The sequence below is a fragment of the Lycorma delicatula genome, chromosome 4 (genome assembly GCF_047948215.1).
Source record: "Lycorma delicatula isolate Av1 chromosome 4, ASM4794821v1, whole genome shotgun sequence".
Lineage (NCBI taxonomy): Eukaryota > Metazoa > Arthropoda > Insecta > Hemiptera > Fulgoridae > Lycorma > Lycorma delicatula.
The window spans coordinates 179,344,601-179,367,409 of NC_134458.1; the positions used below are offsets into that span (position 1 = coordinate 179,344,601).

Below are 22,809 nucleotides of genomic sequence, written 5' to 3' on the forward strand. Positions count from 1 at the left end.
GAAATAATCCAGTCTTGTTCAAGTAACTCATGCACCTGATGTAGTGTTTACTATAAAATAAATGATGTTAATCAGGTAACTTTAACTAAATTTATTTTGTTCATCTTAACAAGAAAACAGAGAAAGGAAGTCAATAGGTACGGCAAATTTCTTCTCTATATCTAACATTTCAAATGCGAGTGTTGTTTTTCAAAGATGAACTTGTATATGGAAAGAAAAGAACGATAAACAGCAGTAGGAGAAAACTAAAAGCCGAAAAGGAGATCTGATAACATGAGAAGAAATGAGGTGGGATTTTCTCTCTGAATTTTAAGTTATGTATGGTGATTGCTCTTTTAACTCCTTACCTTCAATTTATCTCGCACCTATTTGATTAGCTTTCGATAACCATATGACCGAAGCAATATTTAGCAGAAAAACAAAAACAACGAACCTCTTAGCTAGCATTGGATGAGTCATGTTCAACAAATTCTACTTCAAAATCATATTTATCTGTAGATAAATCATTATCTGTCATTAAATTACAGGTAGCTTAAGACGAAGAACAAGAAGGTTGGATTACAGGAGCGAACTTCTGTTATAATCACTATACTAACAGTATTCATTTAACTATCGAATTTTCGTACGTCTAAATTTATGCAATATACAGTTAAATAGATATTTATCTTACCATTCTATTGTTACCAAGTTTTCAATAGCTTATAGGATCCTATCATTTAATAATAATTAGCTCTTTCGGTGTGTTGTTGCTATAGAAAATCACACCGGTTTTTTTTGTGTGTGAAAATTGCAAAATTATGAGGAAGGTCACCAAAATTTAATTAAAAAAAAAGAAAAGATATTATTATATGTATGTTTGTTTCAAATAATACACATTTTATGTCACGCTATGAAAGTAGACATTTTTCCCCGGCGAATATATATATATATATATTCGCCGGGGAAAATGATCATATATATATGAGGACTAGTATGTACGTATGTGTGTCGCACTGGTTTTGGCTTTATATCTCAAGATAAAACGAACCGATTTTCTTCAAATTTGGCTCAAAATTTCTATATATGGGGCATTGATCTTATAAATTGTTTCTCATAATTCGTTAAGGGGATGGATTCCAATCCCCTTAAGGGAATTAAGAGGATGGATGTTCACGAAAAAACCAATTTCAATTTTCTTCAGACATTTTAGAAATTTATTAAAGCAAATTTTTTACCTGCAATGCATACATAAATAATTCCAAAAAAGTTTTTTTTATAAAATCAACCACGCAACTTAAAATTGAAATGTATGTTTTTTGTTATTTCGCTCTTTGTCTCTTCGGTTTAAATATTTTTTTTAAATCTTTTGAAATCTATGTAGAGAAATAGACCCAGGACCTAAAATGCAAAAAATTTATTTTGAAAAATTACATTTAGAGAAAACTTTACTTAAGAAAATTTGTTAAGCTTAACCTATGTATGAATATTTTTAAAACAGTTTTTCTTAAAATATATTGCCTACTTCTAAAACATATATAAATATATATATATATATATATATATATATATATTCTCTTTTTTTGGCTTTAATTGTTTGGTGTCTACAATGGAAAGAATACAAAATTAAAAATCTGTTTAATTGTTAGTTGAAAAAACAGCTACTTTTATTCAACATTATAAAAGTACGTTTAAACGGCCATTACTGTTAGAAGTAGGTAGAATTAACCCAGCATTACAATTAAATGGAAAGAGATTAATTGCATAGAAATGTTAGTTATTTAGTAAATTTATCGTCATAGTGCAATTGTTATAAAGCTCATTTCTCATATCATGTTACCATCTGTATCAAAAATACGTTATATATATATTATTTTTGTTTCAGCTGCTAGATTTGATGTGGTTTTAGAAGCAAACAGACCTACTGGTCATTACTGGATAACTGTGCAGGGTTTAGATCAATGTTCTGGAGTAAAACAAGTAGCAGTTTTAATGTACGAAACAGCAAATAATTGTCCAATAAAAGCTTTGAGCCCATATCCTGGATTTATTAGTGTTCCTCATGGTGTGGTTAGTATTATGTTAAATTAATTAAATAATTAAAATTCTATTGACGACCTCCGTGGCTGAGTAGGTAGCGTCTGGGCATTTCGTGCGGGGGTCCCGGGTTCGAATCCCGGTCAGGCATGGCATCTTTTCATACGCTACCGATTTCCACAGGGCTAATGACCGTAGCTGTTGAAGCCCGCTCTTTCATAACAAAAAAAAATCTATTTTATAAAACTCTAATGTAAAAGTTTAAGATTTTAAAATTAAATTAAAAAACTTTAAGATGTAAACTTTTCATTAGATTTATTTTATTTGTAAGTAATCTAATTTAATGTAAAAATTATTTAAAAATCATAAAAAATATAGTTAAATATTTTTATACTGATTTATTTGTGAGAAGTTTGTTTTACCAAACTAAAACTTTTTTTTAACAAAATAGAGTGATTTGACTTTAAAAAAATTAGCAATTTCAAAACAGAATAACTATAATTAATTACTGAACCAGAGTGAAAGTGTTTTATAGATTGTAACTCATTTTAAATATTTAGAAGAAAATGATAAACCTACCCTTAATGTGATTTGGAGTATTCTGCCAAGTCCGAGGTCCCTATTTTTAATCCAACTATCTTATGTTTTATTTTTGTAATAAAAAAGAAAATAATGAATTACAATTTCTTAAAAATATTTATTATAAAAAAAAATTTCTAAATATACGGCCGTATATCAAATCACAATTTTAACTTTGACAGTGTAGATTATATGTCAAAGAAAAAATAGTCAAAAGAGTCTACAGAAAACTTCATGCGTTTTCATGAAGTAACAAAATGTCGAAGCAGACAAATAGGCTATTTTATAAAAAAGATCTTATTCAAGTTTTTTGTGTAACACTGAACAAAAGTGTAGAGAGTAAATAAATATTTACAAAACAGGTTTCATGTTTTAAATTGAATTACTGAAAACATTGCTGCTAATTAAAAAAAAAAATTACATACATTTAAAAATACATAAAAATAAGAATGGTGAGGTAAAGGAAAATTCTATTAACTGTATAACTATAAGATTGCTGCTTTGGCTTTATAATGGTTTTAGAATCGAACTCTGGGTAAATTTACAAGATTTTCCAACAAATAAATGAAATCTAAACGCCTCTAGAGAGAGATTTTGTAATTTTAATAGAAAATTAATGAAAGTCACCGAATTAAAAATTATCAAGGGTTAGGTGTCAACGCTTAATAATAAATAAATTAAAAAAAAAAATATTTTGGATAGGCTAAGAGCAGTTTTACAATCACTGATAAAAATTGTAAAAGATTTTAAATTAGTCAGTTCAGTTGTTTCTAAACTTTTTCGATTCTCGTCGCCCTTGCTGAATCCAGGTTTAACTGAAAAAAGAAAAAAGAAACGACGGAGCCCTGGCTGCTGGGGCAGATCCCGGGAACGGCATAGCTGGGCCCGGTGTCCCTGGCCTTAGCGGTTAGAGGCAGAGGCAAGATGAAAATAAGGAAAAGATCCGGAATCAGTGAGCCGACTTGCCATGCCGGACGTACAGCTGGTAGGTGGGGAGGCTCATTAGAGTAGTAAGGACACTCCCCTGGGCTGAGTAATACTTGATCGTTAAGCCGGCCCAAGGGAGCAGGAGAACAAATACAAGAAAAAAAAAAGGTTTACCTAAGGGGCGTTATGTCAAATTCTAACAATTACACTCTGCGATATAGCCAATAACTTCTCGCAAGGTTTAGGTAAAAATAAATAAAACAAATTTTAAAACACAAAAAAGTTTAATTGAACAAACGTCCTATGTATGACATTGAATTGAAAATGGAAATAACATTTTGAAAATAATCCAATATTTTTTGGGGTCCTTATGAGGAACTCGCGGCTCCTCAGAGCGTCGTAGTACAACTATGCTAAGTAGCGTAGTATTATGTTTTGAATGGATTTAATTTAATTTTTAAAGATTACATTGTATAGAAACAAATTCAGAAATTAAACTTAATTAAAAAGTGTAATTGATATAATTAATTAAGTTTACTCATCGGATTATAATAATCTTTATTACGAGAATATCTTTAAGATTATTTTAGTTCGAAATTTTGGCAATTGAAACAAAACAAAACAAAATTGATAAAAAGCAAGCAATTATAAAAAATTGATACCAAATTTATAAAAAATAAATAAAATGGTACGGAGGCTCATTATAAATTTACGGTTTGTCTCATTATTAACTTCCTCTTACCATGGACTATGATAATAAAAAGGGGATTAAAATATATATATATATATATATATATTATATAATGAATAACTTAACCACTTTGTGTCATAGTTTAGTATTTAAACGGTTGGTTGAAATATCCCATAAGTTGTTGCTTTTATAAATATGAGTAGAAAGTAAAGGAAACATCTCTCATAACAAATGTATACAGTATTTTTTTAATAAAAGTCAAATTTATTAAATTGTTCTTCGTGTTCAGTTGACGTTATTTATATACATTTTCTCTGTATTAAATTCTTTACAAATTTCGTTGCAAAATTTTATTTTCGGGGAATTAACGAATTTATTGTATGTCAAATCAAAAAAAAACCCACTAATGTTTCGCGATAGCAATTCTTTTAGTTTTAAAACTTACTCAATATACAGTTCTGGGAGATGATTTACTCAATTTTTCAGGGTAAAATCCATATGAAATCATAAAATTTATCTCTTAATTTAAGCTCCAAGAAATTTAGTATGGCTTCATTTTAACTTTGGAACAGAAATTAGAGCGAAATTTTTCGCAAGCTATAACTCGAAAGGAATAATTTCCGGACCTATGTTTATATAAACTTTTTATTAATTTTCAGTTGTAGAATATGCCCTTAAATTCTTACCATTTCTTTATGAGATTGTATGCAACATCTCTTTACAAATATAAGTAAAACAATTTTAAATGAAGTTGTCTGTTAAACTAATGTTTTTTATGACACCGAGACTTGTTTTTTAGATTAATTTCTTTTATTAAATAATTTTGTTTCAGCTATTGGTTATTTCATTGTTTAGGGTGTGATGTTATTTTAAATGTTGATTCTTTAGTTTTATAACAAAATTTAGAAATAAAGCGAGAATAAATAAAAAAATGAAACTGTACTACAGTAATAGCTTCTCCTATTGTTTTGCATGAAACAGTCGTGGATTACCGTGGAAGGATTGTTGTAAGTAGACGGACAGTAGAATTCAAACGAAGAAATTAGATTTTTGTGAAGATCTAATCACAGGTTTGGTTAATCACGGTTGGACTACTTAGGCAATGGAGATATTTGTGGTGATATAAAATATCTACAGACTGAACGAGAGAACTGCAGATGTAGTGAGAGGAATATTTGGAAAGGATGTCAAACGAAAGGTTGCACTTAAACCATATATTAAACTTGTCAAGAAAAAGAAAAGTTGGGCAACCTCGTAGAAAATGGCAGTAGTATCAGGAATAAATATTTATTTCAAAATCAATGAAATTTAAAAATTATATCGAACTAGTGCGGCATTTCATATTGAAATTTTTCATATTTTTAATTATTAATTGTCTAACTGACTTTGATATCTGCAAAAGAAACGAACTCTGTTTATGAAGACGATCTTCCTCCCTGGCGGAGCGGTAGCGCCTCGACCTTTCATTTTGAGGTCTCGGGTTCGAATCCCGGCCAGGTACGAGATTTTTCGCAAGCTGCACTTTGTAGTAGTATCTTTAAATAATTTATTTTTTTAATTTTACTGCTTTTTTTATAAGATGGTTCAATTTAGTTTTTTAAAGTTAATTTTATTTTAAAATATATCTGTTGTAAGTTCTATGTGTTGTCTATGCACGTGTAGTTTTATGTATAAAATAAAAAACAATTATTATTTTCAGGTATTAAATCCTCATAATTCAGACTGTAATGAATTATTTTCAAAAGGAATATGTATAAACGATTTAAAAAGTATGTTAACAACTCCAGAAAAAATAAGAGTTCCTGTTCCAGACGTTAGATTGTTATTTACATTTGGATTTCATAAGTTCAGTGATGAAGAGTTATATCATTCTAATCAATACTATAGATATTTCCGTAAGTGTAATGTATTTTTCGTGTACTACTAATTAAGATAATCAGTTATACTATAATATTAAACCAAAAAATGACTAAGTCTTTTTATACTTTTCTAGCTATTTTTAAAATTTAAAAAAGGAAATTTTTCCTATCGGTAAATATTTTTGTTTTTCACCGTTTAAAAAACATTTAAAATCTAGGTTACAAAATTATGTACTTTTCCTCTAGGTTAGCTCTATTTGATGTTATATCTCAATCAACTACTATTTAACATACAATCATGAAATTTGGTGTGGCAACTTGGGTAAGGGTCGTATGGTAAGTACTCGCCCTAACCAAGAGATGGCTCACGTATGACCAGATGACTCACATATCTGTCAAGTATGATCCTTTAGATGGTGTGATGCAAAGCTTCAGACGCGTGCGTTTAGTTGCCTGTTTGTGTTGATCACGTAAAGGAAACAAATTTTCTGAAAAATGAAAAATAAATTAAAGTTCGAGGTGTTATAAAATACTTCGTTTTAAAATGGTTAACTCCAAAGTATACACAAAAAGAGTTAGTTTCTGCTTTAAAGGACTTACCCTTCGACGGTAAAAAAAAAAAAAAATGTGCAGCTGAATTTAAAAGTAGTCGTACATCCATTTAAATGATGAACGCTTGGGACGCCCAAAAACAGTACTACCGACAAAATCGCCACAAAACTCCACTACGCCATATTAAATTACAAGACTGAAGGCACACGAGCATGTTGACTTCTCAAACATTTAGATAAATTCACAAAATTTAACACGATGTTTGGGGGATGAAAAACCTTTGAGTGTTACGTTTGTTGAGAGTCGGCCAAAATTTATACTTCTTAAAGGTGTTTAGACATATTAAACGCGATTCCGCTGAGTTTTTCAACGTTTTATAACAGTAAATAAAACATGGATTCATAATTACACGGCAAGACCAAACAGTAATGTAAATAGTAGATGGGAACAGGGGAAATAACACCAGAGAAAGTGAAAACGATTCCATCTGCAAGAAAAGTCATGGGTACAGTTTTTTTCGGTTTTCGTGGTGCGGTGCTCATACACAACCTGGAAAAAGACAGGACCAATCTATGACCGATTAAAGGGTGCTATTCAGCTAAATATCCACATCTGGTCAAAAATAAAGTACTTTTTATCACGGCAATTTGCCGGCGCTTATGTCTCGTGTTATTGCTGCAAAATTTCATAATCTACGCGAAGTGCTTCCACATATGCCGTATTCGTCGAATTTGGCTCCCAGAAATACTTTTGAATCCTCTTCTCAACCTAAAGAAATTGCCTACTGAATAACGATTCATTTCAAATAATCTAATCCAAGTTGACACAACCACTTATTTTGCAGAATTGAACTAATCGCATTATAGTGAGGGAATTAAAAAGTGAAACGTCGTAAGTCGTATTAAATTAAATACGTATTATTAACGTTAAATTAAAGATGTAAAACGTCGTAGGTATGTATTGAAGTGTAAGGAGACTACGTTGAAATGGATGAAAAAATGTGCAAAACCTAGTGTTTTTTTGTTTGTTCGAGAAATTTCCAAATTGTCCTCATATTAACGGTGATCCGTAAAATGTATAAAAAATTTGATAAAGCGTGGAGATATACAAAGGGATAGATACAAAGTATTTGCTATGCCTTGAAAAAGCTTTCAGTTTATGAAATTTCACCAATTAGTATTCTTTATTTTATAAAAAATCAGTACCATAAAAAATATTATTAGATATAATAAAAATTAAAATTCTGTCCAAGATTAAATAAAATTCCGCTATTAAAATTATAAGTATGTTTATTAACGTGGACATTTCTGTTGTTATAATCTTATACTGTTTGTTTTCGTGTGGGGGGGGGAGGTCACCATTGGATGGCCCTCTTGCATGTGATATTTTGACATATTTACTTATGGTTTTGTTAGAAAAAACCGATTACAAATTTTTGTTCTAAGCAAAAAAAAATTATCTGAAATTATTAACTATTTTTAATTTTTTAAAACGTTCCCAGTCATCCAAATTAATTTATGATACAGTTGGGTTTTCAATTTTTAAAATTAAATTTAAAAAAATAAATGTGGTAAGTACGGACCCATTCAGATCCCTGCAAAACTAAAACAAAAAAGTGTATGTATATATAGCCAAATATTTGTGCCAAATTTTTAATTTTTTGATCCACATGGTTTTGAGGTATGAGGCAAGAAATAAAGACTTGAGGTTCATTTGTAAATAACCATGAATATCATTACATTCTTGTTGAATATTCCCTAAATCCGATTGACTTTAAACTTTGGAATGTTAAAAAACTTTATAGACATTTTCATGATACAAAAGCTCAATTTTCTACGACCACTATACAAAAAATCAAAATTTAGAATAATGAAAACTACCCTCATCCTTTTTAATTTTGTTCAAAATTTAATGTCGTCAATGTTCCATATATAGACATTTATTGAGTCATGTTTTAAGAATTTATGTTGAGCCAGTTCGGAGATAGTAAATTAAAATACCGGGCAATGCACGTATGTACATACATCTTCCGGAAAATTCTGTAACTTTTTGTGTGTTATAGAATAATGGGGCGCTGAAAGTTGAAATTTGAAAAACCAACACAGCAATAGAATTATAACTGGTAAAGTAAAAAAAATTATATTTCTCTAATTGATGATTTATGTGGGTTGAAATATTTCTCTATATTTATAAAATAAAAAAATAAAATAGGGTATATTAGAAAATCCACATGAACGTGTTATAATTGTTTACTGTTCAAATTTACTGGTTTAAAAGTTACAGATTTAAAAAAAAATAATCCGGGTTACTAGGATGGAAAAAGTTTTAAAATCCCATCAAGGATTAAGGGGGACATAATTAATCATCCACCCTTAAATTACAGGATTTCTATAAATCAATCGAATTTTTATTACTTCTATTTATTCATGAAATTTTTTTTATTATATATATTTTTTCTTAAATAAGACATTATCATTAAATATAATTTTGAATATTAATTACTAAGATAAAAAGGCATTAAAAAAAAAATGATTTTATGCTCAATATTATAAAATACCCTTAGGTTAGTATTTTATCTTCGTTTTAACGATGTCTTAAAGTAGAGTTCCTTAGTAATAAAAAAAATTATTTAATATTAACTTTACAATTGGTTTATATAATATTTGTAGGATTTCTTTTTATTAACTTTCTAATAAAATAATTAATTAAACAAAGCAAAAGATTATCAGAATAATAACAATTTTCAACTTTATTGTTGGCAAAAGGATATTAATCCTTTTATACAAACTTATCTCATGCCAATCTTGGGGAAAGTCCATAAACACCGATGCCAGATTTTTTTTAAAATGATTCTTTTATAATCAATAAAGGAAATAATACGTTTTCTGCATCACAATATATAATTATATCACTCCTTTTTTTAATAATATATGATACACCTAGTGTAATACAATATTTATAAGGTGGGTCAGTCATAAACTCAAGAACTTTATTGTTTATACTATAATGATCATTAATTTAAAGCATACTTTACTCTATTGTAAAGTAAAGAAATTGTTCGATAATAATAGATGTAGATTGCTTTGTAAAGTATAGTGCGATAGAGCTACAGCATTCCATTATAATTCAGCGAAATCGTTATTCGGATAAACCTTCTCTATTGGTCTTCCTCAAATGTATATATATATATATATATATATATACACACACACACACACACACACACACTAGGGCAGTCAGGGCGAGCATGAAGTGAGTCCTTCCTGTCTAGGCAGGGAGGGGGCTCCGTCCCTTGGACTCCCGATGTATTCGTTACCTTCATGTGAAAAATAATACTGATAAATAACAATTAAAACCTGAAAAGCTCTCTTTCCTCAAACGAGGAAGTTGTGGACAAAGCTACAGCTCGAGTCTGATCATAGTGCTTTGTCAGCAGCAAGCCGAAAATCACGCACTTCAGCTGTTTCAGAGGTCCGATATACTCTCTTTCTTTTAGCAGAATTTGAATAATAAAATACTACTTTGTTTTTAAGGCATACGTTTTTAAGTTTTGATAATACAATACCGACAGCCAAAAAAAAAACAATCGAAACCAATAAAAGTTCGCTACATGTGCTAATTTAAGCAATAATACTACTAACAATAAACTAATAAAATATTTTACAGATATTAATTGAAGAAAGAATTAATAATTTTACTTATCAAGAACTTCTCCCGAAAATTTCATAACCGATTCTACTCGTGAAAATAATAGAAAAAGTCTATATAAACATATTTCCTAAAATGCTTCGTTTGCGAGTTACGGCTAGTGAAAGATTTCGCTCGGATTTCTGCTACCTGTTGAAATGAGACTGCACTGAAATATTTAGGACGTTAATTAAGGGAGTAGAATTAGTGACTTCTTATGGTTTTTGAACTGAAAAATTGAATAAGATAGGTCTCAGAATCGTATCTGCAGTAGGTTTTGAGAAATCTGGAGTGAAAACCAATAAATTGGGGTAAAAAACCCTGTTTTTATGTTTGACGTACAACAACTTTGTTAAATGGGCAATAAAGAGTAAAACTTTTAAATAAAACTTGAAGAGAATTTAATTTTAAACAAAATTATGTAATATAAGTTGAATAAAACAAAGAAAAGTTACAAAAATTCGAACTTTATTTAGAAACAGTACCCTAAACAAAATGTAGCAGTTCAAAAATGGTAAAAGAAAGATAAGCCTGCTATTTTTTAAAAAAACTGGGCACGCTTCTGTACTGCTTTTGTTCTTCTTTTTAAATCTTCAGGGCTGTGCTTAAAGTTGTTCTCCGCGACCATAATGGGGACAATTAGTAATTCATGAGAGTGTATTTTTGTTTTGTAACAATAATATGTTTGTTTTGTATACAATACTTTTCATCCATCTCCAGACGCAAAAATCTGAAGGTGTTGGCCAATAATGTGGATCACATATTGCGTATTGTTGATCAGTTGTTATTATTTTATTGCCAACTTTGAAATAATAACTTTTCAAATAATTTATTGTATTACTGTCATTAATAAAAAAATTATTATACGAGTAATTTTTATTTTGCAATCGTTGTATAATTTCCAGTTCCTAAAAAAAAATTTTAACAGGAATTTTTAACAAATTTTGTTTATACAAGTTTTTTAAGTTGCCAAAAAAAATTTGTTTTTTTTACATTAAATAAGTACTTTTATGACAAATATAGTAACGTATTTTTCTAAATAATATTCGAATATTTCTAACTCTTTTTTGTGTTATTCAACTTATCTTACACCATTTTGTTCAAAACTAAATTCTCTACAATTTTTCTTTAAACGTTTTACGTGTTTATTACTCATTTAACAAAGCCATTGTACGTCAAACATAAAAACAGGTTTTTTTTTATCGGTCTTTAATCCAGATTTGTCAAAAACTATTGCAGATACAATTCTGGGACCTATTTTATTCGATTTTTCAGGTCAAAAACCATAAATAATTAATTATGTTCCTTAATTAACTTTCTAAAAATTTCATTACGATCTCATTTTACCGGGATAGCTGAAATCTGAGCGAAATATTTTACTAATAGTAACTCGCAAAACGAAGCATTTTTGGACATATGTTTATGTGAACTTTTTCCATTATTTTTACGAGTAGAATAGGTTATGAAAATCCCGGGAATACATTCTGTATATACAATATAATGAAGGATGTATTTTTTCTTTAAAGAATGTCTTTAATATATTAACACCCATTTAGAATATTGTGATAATTATTATTTGTGATAATGATCAAGCCTCTAAGGTATAAATCTACTAAGTTTTATTAAAGTCTGTCCAGTAGTTTTTGCGTAATGCACGTATAAGGACGACCCTAGTATCATTTTATTATATGTATAGATATATAAAATGGTCTAAATTAAACACAGAATTTATTTTAATTAAAAAAACATTTAATTTACTTATTAGTTGGCAAAATTATTAAATTATTTTAAAAGTTAAATATGGCCATTAAATGTAGAATAAATTATCTTATTAATGTATTCTACGATGCATTTGACAGTTCGAATTCTTTTGATAAAATTCTGGCTCGCTTTATTTCGTAAAAAAGACTTAATACCGTCGAAAACTCATCAAATTTATCTTTTCAATTCGAGAAACGTTCTTATTTTCTCAACTTTGGATTTAATAAAGCCGTAAGAGAATAAACTGCATGGTGAGAAGTCACACGACTAATTCGTTGCGCGATATGAGTCGCCTCTTAAATTTCTGTCGCAACAAATGGATCGTTTTACACACTATACGGCAGGTGATAAAATTCTACTAGAACCAAATTTCATTCAAAACCATGCCGTCCAGATCAGTTCCAGTCAGGGACTGGAATCTCGTTGGTTCCAGTCCCCCCTGACTTAGGTAAATTTTGAGAGCGCAGATCAAATATTTCATTAAAATACGCTGCTTAGGTTTTTTGAAATATGCAGTTGTAGGATCGCCATTGCCGTGAGGTTTTAAGATACTTTATCAGCACACAACTGACAGTAGCATCATTTTCAGCTAACCGTCTGATAGGAGGTTCGGCCTATTTTTTTGTTATTCTCCAACCGAATCTGTTTATTAACATTTTCCAACTAGTTTTTTCACAGTTATTTTATTTGGGACATTTCTCCTATCGAAAATTCCACGTGATTTGCGCACAGTCTCAGCAAAACATTCTCTGTAATTATAAATAATTTCAACGATCGTCATTCGTTCCTCCGTTATGTAGCGCTCTGTACTCAATAACCGCAAAGTATTTACTAAAACGGTGTAACCTGCCAATTCTGCCGGGAAAAAAATGGCGAGTAATTTAAATCCTATATTAATTTTGGAACACACAAAAATACATATTTTTTATACAGTCATTTGACAAATTACCATGCACTGCAGAAAAGATACGAACAAATAATTGTTTATTAAAATTTTAATAAATTTTAACCAAAGTAAAATGCTTCATCAAAACAAAATTTAAATAAAAAATTAATAAATAAAATACCGACTATTTTTTATTTTTTATTTTTTTTTAAAGATAAAGAATAAAGATTAAAGATAAAATAATTTGTTGTTTGTAGAGGTTTTGCAGTGCATGCTAATTTAATAAGTACTAGAACAAATAAAAAGGGGCGTAAAAGGTTTGGTGTAAAAAGTTGTGCAGAGTAGCCTTACATCAAATCTAAATGTATAAAACTTATGAAAACCTGCTACTGAAATAATAGCGGTAATGAAAATCACACAATAACCTGAAAAAGTCAAGCGTCTTTGAGTGGTTTAGATTGTTTCTAAACTTAAGACCATGTTGAAAAAAAGAAAATCTTTTGACATCACTAATATTCGGAATACTATGATAAAAGAACTGAAGAATATTTAGAATAAAATGTTCCAGACCTTCTTCTAGAAATAGGAACACATTTTAAACCACAATATGAATGCATACAAGATATTCTTTGATATATACAGTACTAATGAAGAGTACCGTATGTAATTCTTTTTAAAGGTGCGTTGGGGAAATTAAGTTATAACATTTAGAACATGTTATGGTTAAGTATGATTATAAATGACAAAGTATATAAAAATAAAATTATCAATCTATTATCCGACATTTAAAAAAATTTGAAGCTCTTTGTTTATGCAAGACCTTATTCAATGTTGACGATATTTGTTCAAAATACAAATATTAATCATTATAGGCTATCGTATGTATTACTAAGAAAAAAAAAAGAAAAAATAAGTGAGATATATAATTATAATTTCAATTATCACTGTTGGTTTTATGTTTCAGAACCTACGAGTTATGATACTGTAGCCGCAACTATGAATAACGTATCAAATATACTTCCCATGTCACCTTTATTAACACAGTTCCATGATATACCATCAGAGGCATTTTGTTCTGAAGAATGCGTTGAGATGACTTCATCCAAATATTGTCAGTGTTTACATGTAGTAAAAATACCATTGGGATCTGTTGTTGAAATTATCATTGTAGATACAGGTATTTAAATAATATTTTTCAAGTTCAATTATATATAATAAATTATATGATTTCTATAGGTTGTCTTAATATATCACAGAAATGTCTATATGTATATATATAGTTTATAAAATATTATATTATTATTTAGGATAGATCTTGTGTATATAATAAACGAAAATAATGCTATTAAGGTCAAAATGTAAACGACTCTCTTCAATAAAAAAAATAAAAATCTACCAAACAAAATAAACAATTCAAATTTCTCTTGATTGTTTCTAAAGTAATAAGACAAAAATTAAAAACCATGTAAAAAAATAATTACCTGAAACTCAGTGAGCGTTTAGAATGTTTAACAATTATTCATCAGTAGATATACTGGAGTTAATTATAAATATACAAAAGAAAACCTGAAATAAAAATAAAATAGTAAACGATAAATTAACAAAGAAACATGATTTTTTTGTGATGGCGCTGCGTTAATATCCAGCCCAACCTTCATGAACAATTATCTACTCTAAACAGTGAAGAGGTATGTCCTATTCTAAATTTGAAGAAGTGTATATACAGTATTACAGCCTTAAAAAATTAGCATTTAATTATCCTGTATTTATTAGGGGAGGATGTCAAAGAAAGGAAAGTAACTTAAGGAATGCAAAAAAACCTAAGATGAAGTGTAAAATCTTATGTGCAGCGTTAATTCTATTAAAATAAAATTGGTTGTCTTGCTATGTTAAAATCAAAAAAATTTCAGACGCTCATTAATGAAATAATTTTCCTTTTATATATGTTGACGTTTATTTTGAAATAAATCAATGCCATTGATAGCACATAATTCATTTGATATGTCGAGCCAAACAAGCCAGGTTGCTAGGCTTCAAATATTTAAATAATGTATGACGTCTAATTCTCATGTACGGTACTCGAAAACCAGAACTGGAAATATCTACGTTTATAATAGAGCCGTTGAAAGCTTTATGGGAAAACAACAAGTTTTGCAGCTTACGTCTCTTCTCCAATGGCAAAATACCTCAGTGCTTACATTCATGTTCGTATGAGGAAAAACGCTCATCAAGACCACATCGATGCCTTAAATTATAGAATAATCTTTTCGCACAGCCTCAATCCGTCAGGACGTGTCATTTCTTCTATAATTACATATTAAAGAGCAGTACTTTAAATGTGAACAAATCATACTCCGATATAGCAGCAAGATTATACCAATAGAATGAAAATGGTGAATAGTAATAATAATAATAATAAAGAGTAAAACTGTACTGCAACACAGAAATAACGACGGTAGAAATATCGCAAACAATAAAGCGGACATCACACTAATCGAAAAAGCAACGAAAGAAATATTCCTGATTGAAATCCCAATATCGAACAGCAACATCTTGGACAAAAAAGCACAGCGAGAAAGTAGAAAAATACGTACTGTTGTCTGAAGAAATTAGTAAAATTTGGCAACAACAACGTGTACATATAGTTCCGATCATCCTTTTGACTATGGGGGTGATACCGAAAAAACTATTATCGAACATCTGAAAATTGCAACTCGTGCATCTATTTAGAGGTGTAGAAGTGTAATCATCAGTACCCCTGCAGCATAGTTAGAAAATTCCTACAATGAAATAGATGGATAACCTGACGAAAATAGTTCGCACCTACTATGCCACCAAACAAAAGCTAAATATTTAAGTTAAAAAAAAAAGAACAAAAATAATAAATAACTATTATCATTATAAATACATATATATATGTATAAATAATCTTATTATTCAACTAATTTTGAAGTAGTTTTTCTAAATAAGAAATGATTAAGAGGTAAAAAGTAAAATAAGCTCGCTATGGATGGTCCAAGTTTAAAGACGAAATTAATTTACAAAATAATTATATTTAAATATAATTAGGTAATATACATACTGTAAGTATAGGTCACCCGAATTACATTCAATAGAACTGATTTGTTCAATTTAGTTAGATTGTTTAAATGGTATAATTATATTACAAGCTAAAATTTTTATTTCATCCTGGATTATTGGCAATAAGATTTTATTATAAATTAATATTTTGTATTCATTTATTTTACGAATAGCTCAGATATAATATTTTATGTTGTTCTTTGAAAATGTTGGTTTTTAGTTTATCTATTTCTATTTATTTTTAATTGGTTATAACTGCTGAAGATAATTTTTTAACACTTTAAATGAGTATTAATTTGATATTTTAATTTTTTTTTAAATGTTTTCGAGTGTATCTGGAGTTAATATTTATAACATATAGTTTTAAATATCAAAATTATTTAGCAGATAATATAAATTTTTAGAATATAATGAGTAATATTAAGCTATATTTCCAATATATTTAATTATACGACTGAAGGAATAGAAATACTTTTTTTAATACATATGAATAAAGCTGTTAAGAGAACAACATCTGCATCTGTAGAATCTCTGTCCTATGTACAATGAATCAAGAAAAACTTGAAAGAGGTAAATACTGGTGAATATTCAAATTCGAACCAAAGAAAAAAAGGAAATCTGTTACTAATAAAACCAATGTACGTGTAGATAGATATCTTTAATAGTTCATTTGTTTGTCGGTCTTTTAATAATTCTTATATAAAAGAAATGTGTGTTCCGTATTTAGTGAGATTATGTTAAAAAAATAAAGTGTAATGGGGCCTCACGTCAAGAAATAGATATACATGTACTAGGATTTTGGAGAAAGAATGGGAGAAGTAATATATAAACCTGAATTAAACAATCTATAAGATAAAAGTGGTTTATTTAAAAAACAAATTCAGAAATATCGATCTCATGGTAGGCTAATAATTTATACGAATAAGATTAGCATTCGTGGTTGAAACACTTTGGTAAATGATGTATGCATCCAACTGACGAAGATACAGTTTGTATTTTGGCTTAAATATATATTCTTTATTCTATGCAAATGGGGGAAATAATTTATTCAAAATATGTTGACAGTGTAGCAATCTAGTTATGATATAAGGGATTATCATACGAAATATCTGTTAATAATTACTCAAAGTGTGAAAAAACTTTCCCGAATCTTACTCCATTCTGCTTGTCATAAAAACATAGTTTATCATAATTGCAAATTTTAATATCTTTAAATTTTAAATATCCCGATCAGAAAGCAGACTTTAGAAGAAAAATATTCTGTTTAGCAAATCACTGTTAAAAATCGATTTATTCCATTTATTTAACACTTTCCGAGCCAAGAACGTTATTTGACGTCCTCTTGAATCTTTCATAGATTTGAAAAAAGGTCAATTGGTCTGATGTATATTTTCGGATTGTTAAAATTAAATGTCAGTTGTTTAGCGCTTGTATGTTTCTCAATATGTTTAGTAAAAGAAAAATACAATACGCTTCGTCAAACCAGAGGAGAATACTACCTAAAATTATGAAAAAAAATTAAATAAATCTGTTTTGAATACTTCTTCCATATTACTTTGAGTTCTTTCTCGTAGAACTGATATTTGGTGAAAAGTAAATATCTGGGTTGCAATAAATAATAACAATTATAACATCGATGATATGAAAAGACTATGCAAAGAAAACTTTTCCTCAGTTACTAAAAAAAACCGAAGAAGAAAATGCAAGCACGTGTATAAAATTGAAGACAAACACAGAAAACTAAAGAATTTACGAATGACTTCATAATTTTACCGGAATAATTTTCAAAGGGAATGTCCTTAGAGAAGAAGATAAAGTCGAGATTAGTATGAGAATTTCTGAACATAAATTGACTTTTATGTGATCATTGGCTTTTTATATGTGATCAAGTAAAATAAATCTTTTGATGTTTTTGTAGTTAATTATTTTTTAATTACAATTACATGAATCAATTTTAATTAAAGTATTACCGTTCCATCATCTATTTACAACAGAAATTCCGTAAAATAAAATGCTAAAATGGGTTTATAGAATAATGTATTTTTGTTAAAACTAATTAAAACAGCTGACAAAAAAAAGTTTTAATAATTTCCTGGCATCGGTTATTTACACTATAACGGAAAAATAATGATACATGAAAATAGACAAAAAAAATTTTTTTAAATCGATATTTTTAAACTTTGATCGGCTTCCCCACATCCAATATTGCTCCCAAAGAATTTTTTTTTCATCGCTTGCACTACTAGTATACGTAGATGACATAAAAAAAATTCGGTTAAAAAATACGCAATATACAAAAAGATAGTTTTTTCGATTTTTGGGAAGGGAGGAATTTTGTGGCATTTAAAAAAAAATGCTAAGATAAGCATGCATGAGTGTATTTAATATAAGCTTAATATTTAGTGGGATTTTGTTTGGAAGATTTTGAGAAAATTAACCGCAAAATACTGTCTACTCCCCAAGAGATATTGCCCCAAAATTTTACCAACAAATTGCCTCATATAGTCGAATCTTTATGAAAAATTTCATGAAAATCGACTAATCCAGTCAAAAGTTATTAAGCTTCAAACAAGACAACACACGTACATACATACCTACGAACATACCTCCCACTTTTTTTTTGTTTTTTGGGAGTCCCTTGATCATAAAATAATATCGAGAAATATAAGAAAACACATATCCCGTTTTTTTTACCATATTTCCTTCATATAGCACAGCTCTAGAGCTATGATGTCAGGAAAGTAAAAATTATTTCGCTATTTCTTGTGATTATCATTGAGTATTACGTAGAGATCTACAGTTCTTCAAAATGGATATTTAAATAAATTTTTTAATTATTCTACAGTTAAAAAAATTGTTCTGAAGAACCAGAGATCTATGCAAAAATTGGAAGTAAAACAATTTCTTAATTACTTTAAAAAAATGAATACAATTATATCTGCTAATAGGATGTAATTAAATAAACAATTTAATAATATATTTACACTTTTATTTTTTTGTTCGGTACGTAGTATTTATTAGTTAAGCATTAAATCAAAGTAACTAAAGTTATTTTCAATGACAATCATAAAACACTTAAAATTTAATAAAATAAAATGTAAGACTTGATATAAAAAAATTTGATAATTTTTATCTCCTTGGCGGAGAGGTAGCTCATCAGGCTTTCATCCGGAGGTCCCGGATTCGAATCCCGGTCAGGCATGGCATTTTAAATAAGCACAAATTTCCATCGAGCTAATGACCCTAGAAGTTGATATGCCCGTAAATCTCACAAAAAAAAATTGACAAATTAAAAACTAAAGATTTTGATAAAAAATATGAAAAACAAAAATTGTTTCTAGTTGAAATTTGTACTCTAGCTGCATCCGTTTAAGACTGTATTTGTTTAGTTATCTCATACACCAGCGCAAACTAAATTGTGTATATTTATATGAAGTTAATAAAGTTTTAAGGAATTTTACTGTAAACATTATAGAATCACGAAAAGCCTTATAAATGAAATATGTCAATTATATTTAAGGTTATTTCCTTGAAATTTGATAAGTAGCAGACAGAATATTCACTTAAAGGGCACCGAATGTTGACTTCACATTGACTTCAAGAGAAATATTCCCTCATATTGGTACCGTATGTCTTATACAGCATATACAAATACGTTTGAAACGAACTAATCATAAGCAAATTATTTACGGTAGCTCAAGATTCCCTCAGATTACATTTCATCACTTTGACATCTGTTTCATGATGGAAATTACTTTCATGTATTAAAAAGTATTGCTTAATACTCTGTGAACTTTAAACATATTTACATTTAAATCCTACTTAATGGTGAATTAAAATTTCTAATTTAAAATATTTCGTATAATAAAATTTCAATTATGTATGATTGAATATTAAATATTTTTTTAAAAGATTGGTAATAATCTAACCATAATACATCCAAAAAAGAATTATTACAAAAAAAAATTCAGGATTATTTTTATCTATAACAAAAATAATGGATACAAGTAATGAAAACCATACACTAATTGTTGTAAACGATTTTTAGTGAATTTTTATCAATGATCAAAATAAAGATAAGAAAAATTAAGATAAAGCTACGTTCGATAATTACTGAAATTTAAATAAAGAAAAATTCTCAAAAACCGGTTATAAAAAATGAAAATTTATAACTGCATACACATTTAGATTATTTAACAATTATCATGAGAAGATAAAAAAGAATTAATTAATCTTCTCATAAACTTTCTATAAGTTTATAGAAAAAAAAAGAATGAACATAAGTAATATTTTAATTCAAATGAAAATGAAGAAAATACTGTCAGTATGTTGCTACGAAGCGTTTTACTCTCGCGTTATCATTTCTTTTCTTTTTCACGTAAGTAAAAGCGCTTTCGTTTATAATAGTTTCGTTTTTTTTTTCAATTTTTACCCATTATCTCTAACTATGTTTTTTACTATTCGTATAGAATTATGAATGAACATCATAGATTGTTTAAAGGAACTTGACGAATAGGCTTATTCTATCTGCATAAAGACTGTTAACAAAGTAAGGGAACACCTAAAATAACTTTTTAACATTTACACATATAGAAATGGAATTTAGCAAATCTCAGAACTATCTACCTTTTTCAGTACGACTAACAACAACCTTCATGGTGGAGAGGGGTTAACGACAGGTTATAAATGGAAATAGTTGGGTGTGATTCATCATTAAAAAACAAAAGTTTAACGTAACAAATAATCAGATGACAATATAATTAAAATGGTTGCCATTTAATATTTTTCCCATCTAGTTTCAAAAGTGGCTTATAATACATCCCATATAATCATCTCATACCAAAAAATAATTCATTATGAGGTAGGAAAATTTGCTAAATTAAATTTAAAAGATACTGTGGCCACTTTTAAAATTAGCTATGAAAAACATTAAAAAGCTGGAATTTTGGCTAACGTCAAAATCCAAAGATTTTTATGTCAAAATGATTATTTTTTTAATGTCCTTTTAAATGATGTGTCACAGTCTTACTTTTACCATTTAAAATTTTTGAGTTACCCCTGACGGGGTGTGATGGTCTCATAACAAAAATATATCGTCTTTTTTTTATGTTTTACAACTGAAAGATTATTTATGGGTTCTCATATTTTATGAACATGAATCTATTTATAAAGGAACTCAATACAAGAAATTTCTAAACTTAAATTAAATAATAACTACCTAAAAAAGGGTTTCCTCCCGCCAACGGTAAGTACTTTTTTATGATATATAAAATATTATTTATTTATTATTTTTTGTTGAAACTGGCCCTTAATTTAATTTATATAATTAATGTAAAGATGTAATTAAATAAAGTATAAGAATAAATATTTACATCATGTAATTTTTTTTTAAACTTTTATTTACAGTCACAACAACAATTAATTTCATTTGCGACTTATCAGTGTAATGTAATTAAACCGGTAAATGTGTAATCCTGAACAAACTCACACCCACCATTCCTGAAACCAGTGGTTAATTGAAACCCAACCTCTAAAGAACACCGATATCCACTATCTAGTATTCAAATTCGAATAAAATCAGTTTTAATATGTTAAAGAAAAGCAAAACAGGAAACTTTCTTAGACTTCATGAAATTTTAGAATCATAACTTTTGTTATTGAAAAAACATACATAAAATTCCCATAATTATTTTATAATAAACAGCTACGGTTTTATTCTCACGATGTCAGAGAAATTTTAATTAAAATTTTAATTAAAACAAACACATTCGCAAATTACAAATATTTCAATATAAAATATTTTTACATTATATTTGAAAGGTTTTCTAGAATATAAATAAAAATATTTTAAGTAATACTGTTCTACTTATAACTAACATATAATGTTTAGAATATTTTATATGTAAATTAAATAAAAATAAATGAGACGATCACGTTTACGAAAGTATTTATATGACCTCAAATAAGGACTAACATGATTTCACGAGTAAGGTTATTTCCTTAATTTTTTTTGTTTAACTATATTTAAAAAAAAATTTTCCAATCTATTTTTGTCTTTAATAAAAACCTAATATCACACATACAAATAAAAATATACCATATTCATGTTTTTTTTCTTGCACACAAAGAATTTTAGCTTATAATACAATTCTATGCATTTAAAAAAAATTAATTAGTATTTATCACCATTAATTAATAAACAAATATTCTTCAATCGCCCTCTTAGTTTGGATCACTTTACGTATGACATGAATCTTGTATCTATTCATTTTAAATTTCAATTTATACTGAATGATTATTTTTTTTTTTTTTAATAAAAAAATTAATTTATGATTCATATTAGCAAAGGTGATTTGTAGGCCAATATTCTCTCTGTGCTTTATTTTTTATTTTTTGTCTTCAGTCATTTGACTGGTTTGATGCAGCTCTCCAAGATTCCCTATCTAGTGCTAGTCGTTTCATTTCAGTATACCCTCTACATCCTACATCCCCAACAATTTGTTTTACATACTCCAAACGTGGCCTGCCTGCACAATTTTTCCCTTCTACCTGTCCTTCCAATATTAAAGCGACTATTCCAGGATGCCTTAGTATGTGGCCTATAAGTCTGTCTTCTTTTAACTATATTTTTCCAAATGCTTCTTTCTTCATCTATTTGCCGCAATACCTCTTCATTTGTCACTTTATCCATCCATCTGATTTTTAACATTCTCCTATAGCACCACATTTCAAAAGCTTCTAATCTTTTCTTCTCAGATACTCCGATTGTCCAA

At 28.3% G+C, this 22,809-nt stretch overlaps 1 protein-coding gene across 1 annotated transcript in view; it reads left to right on the forward strand.

Annotated features, from left to right (window-relative positions):
* The window catches only part of LOC142322763 (uncharacterized), a 62,685-nt gene that overhangs the window by 26,805 nt on the left and 13,071 nt on the right, over positions 1-22,809 (forward strand). The window contains exons 7-9 of the mRNA XM_075361837.1: positions 1,862-2,046; positions 5,910-6,105; positions 13,920-14,132. Of these exons, the coding sequence (XP_075217952.1) occupies positions 1,862-2,046; positions 5,910-6,105; positions 13,920-14,132 (594 nt within the window). The remainder of the gene's footprint in view (positions 1-1,861; positions 2,047-5,909; positions 6,106-13,919; positions 14,133-22,809) is intronic.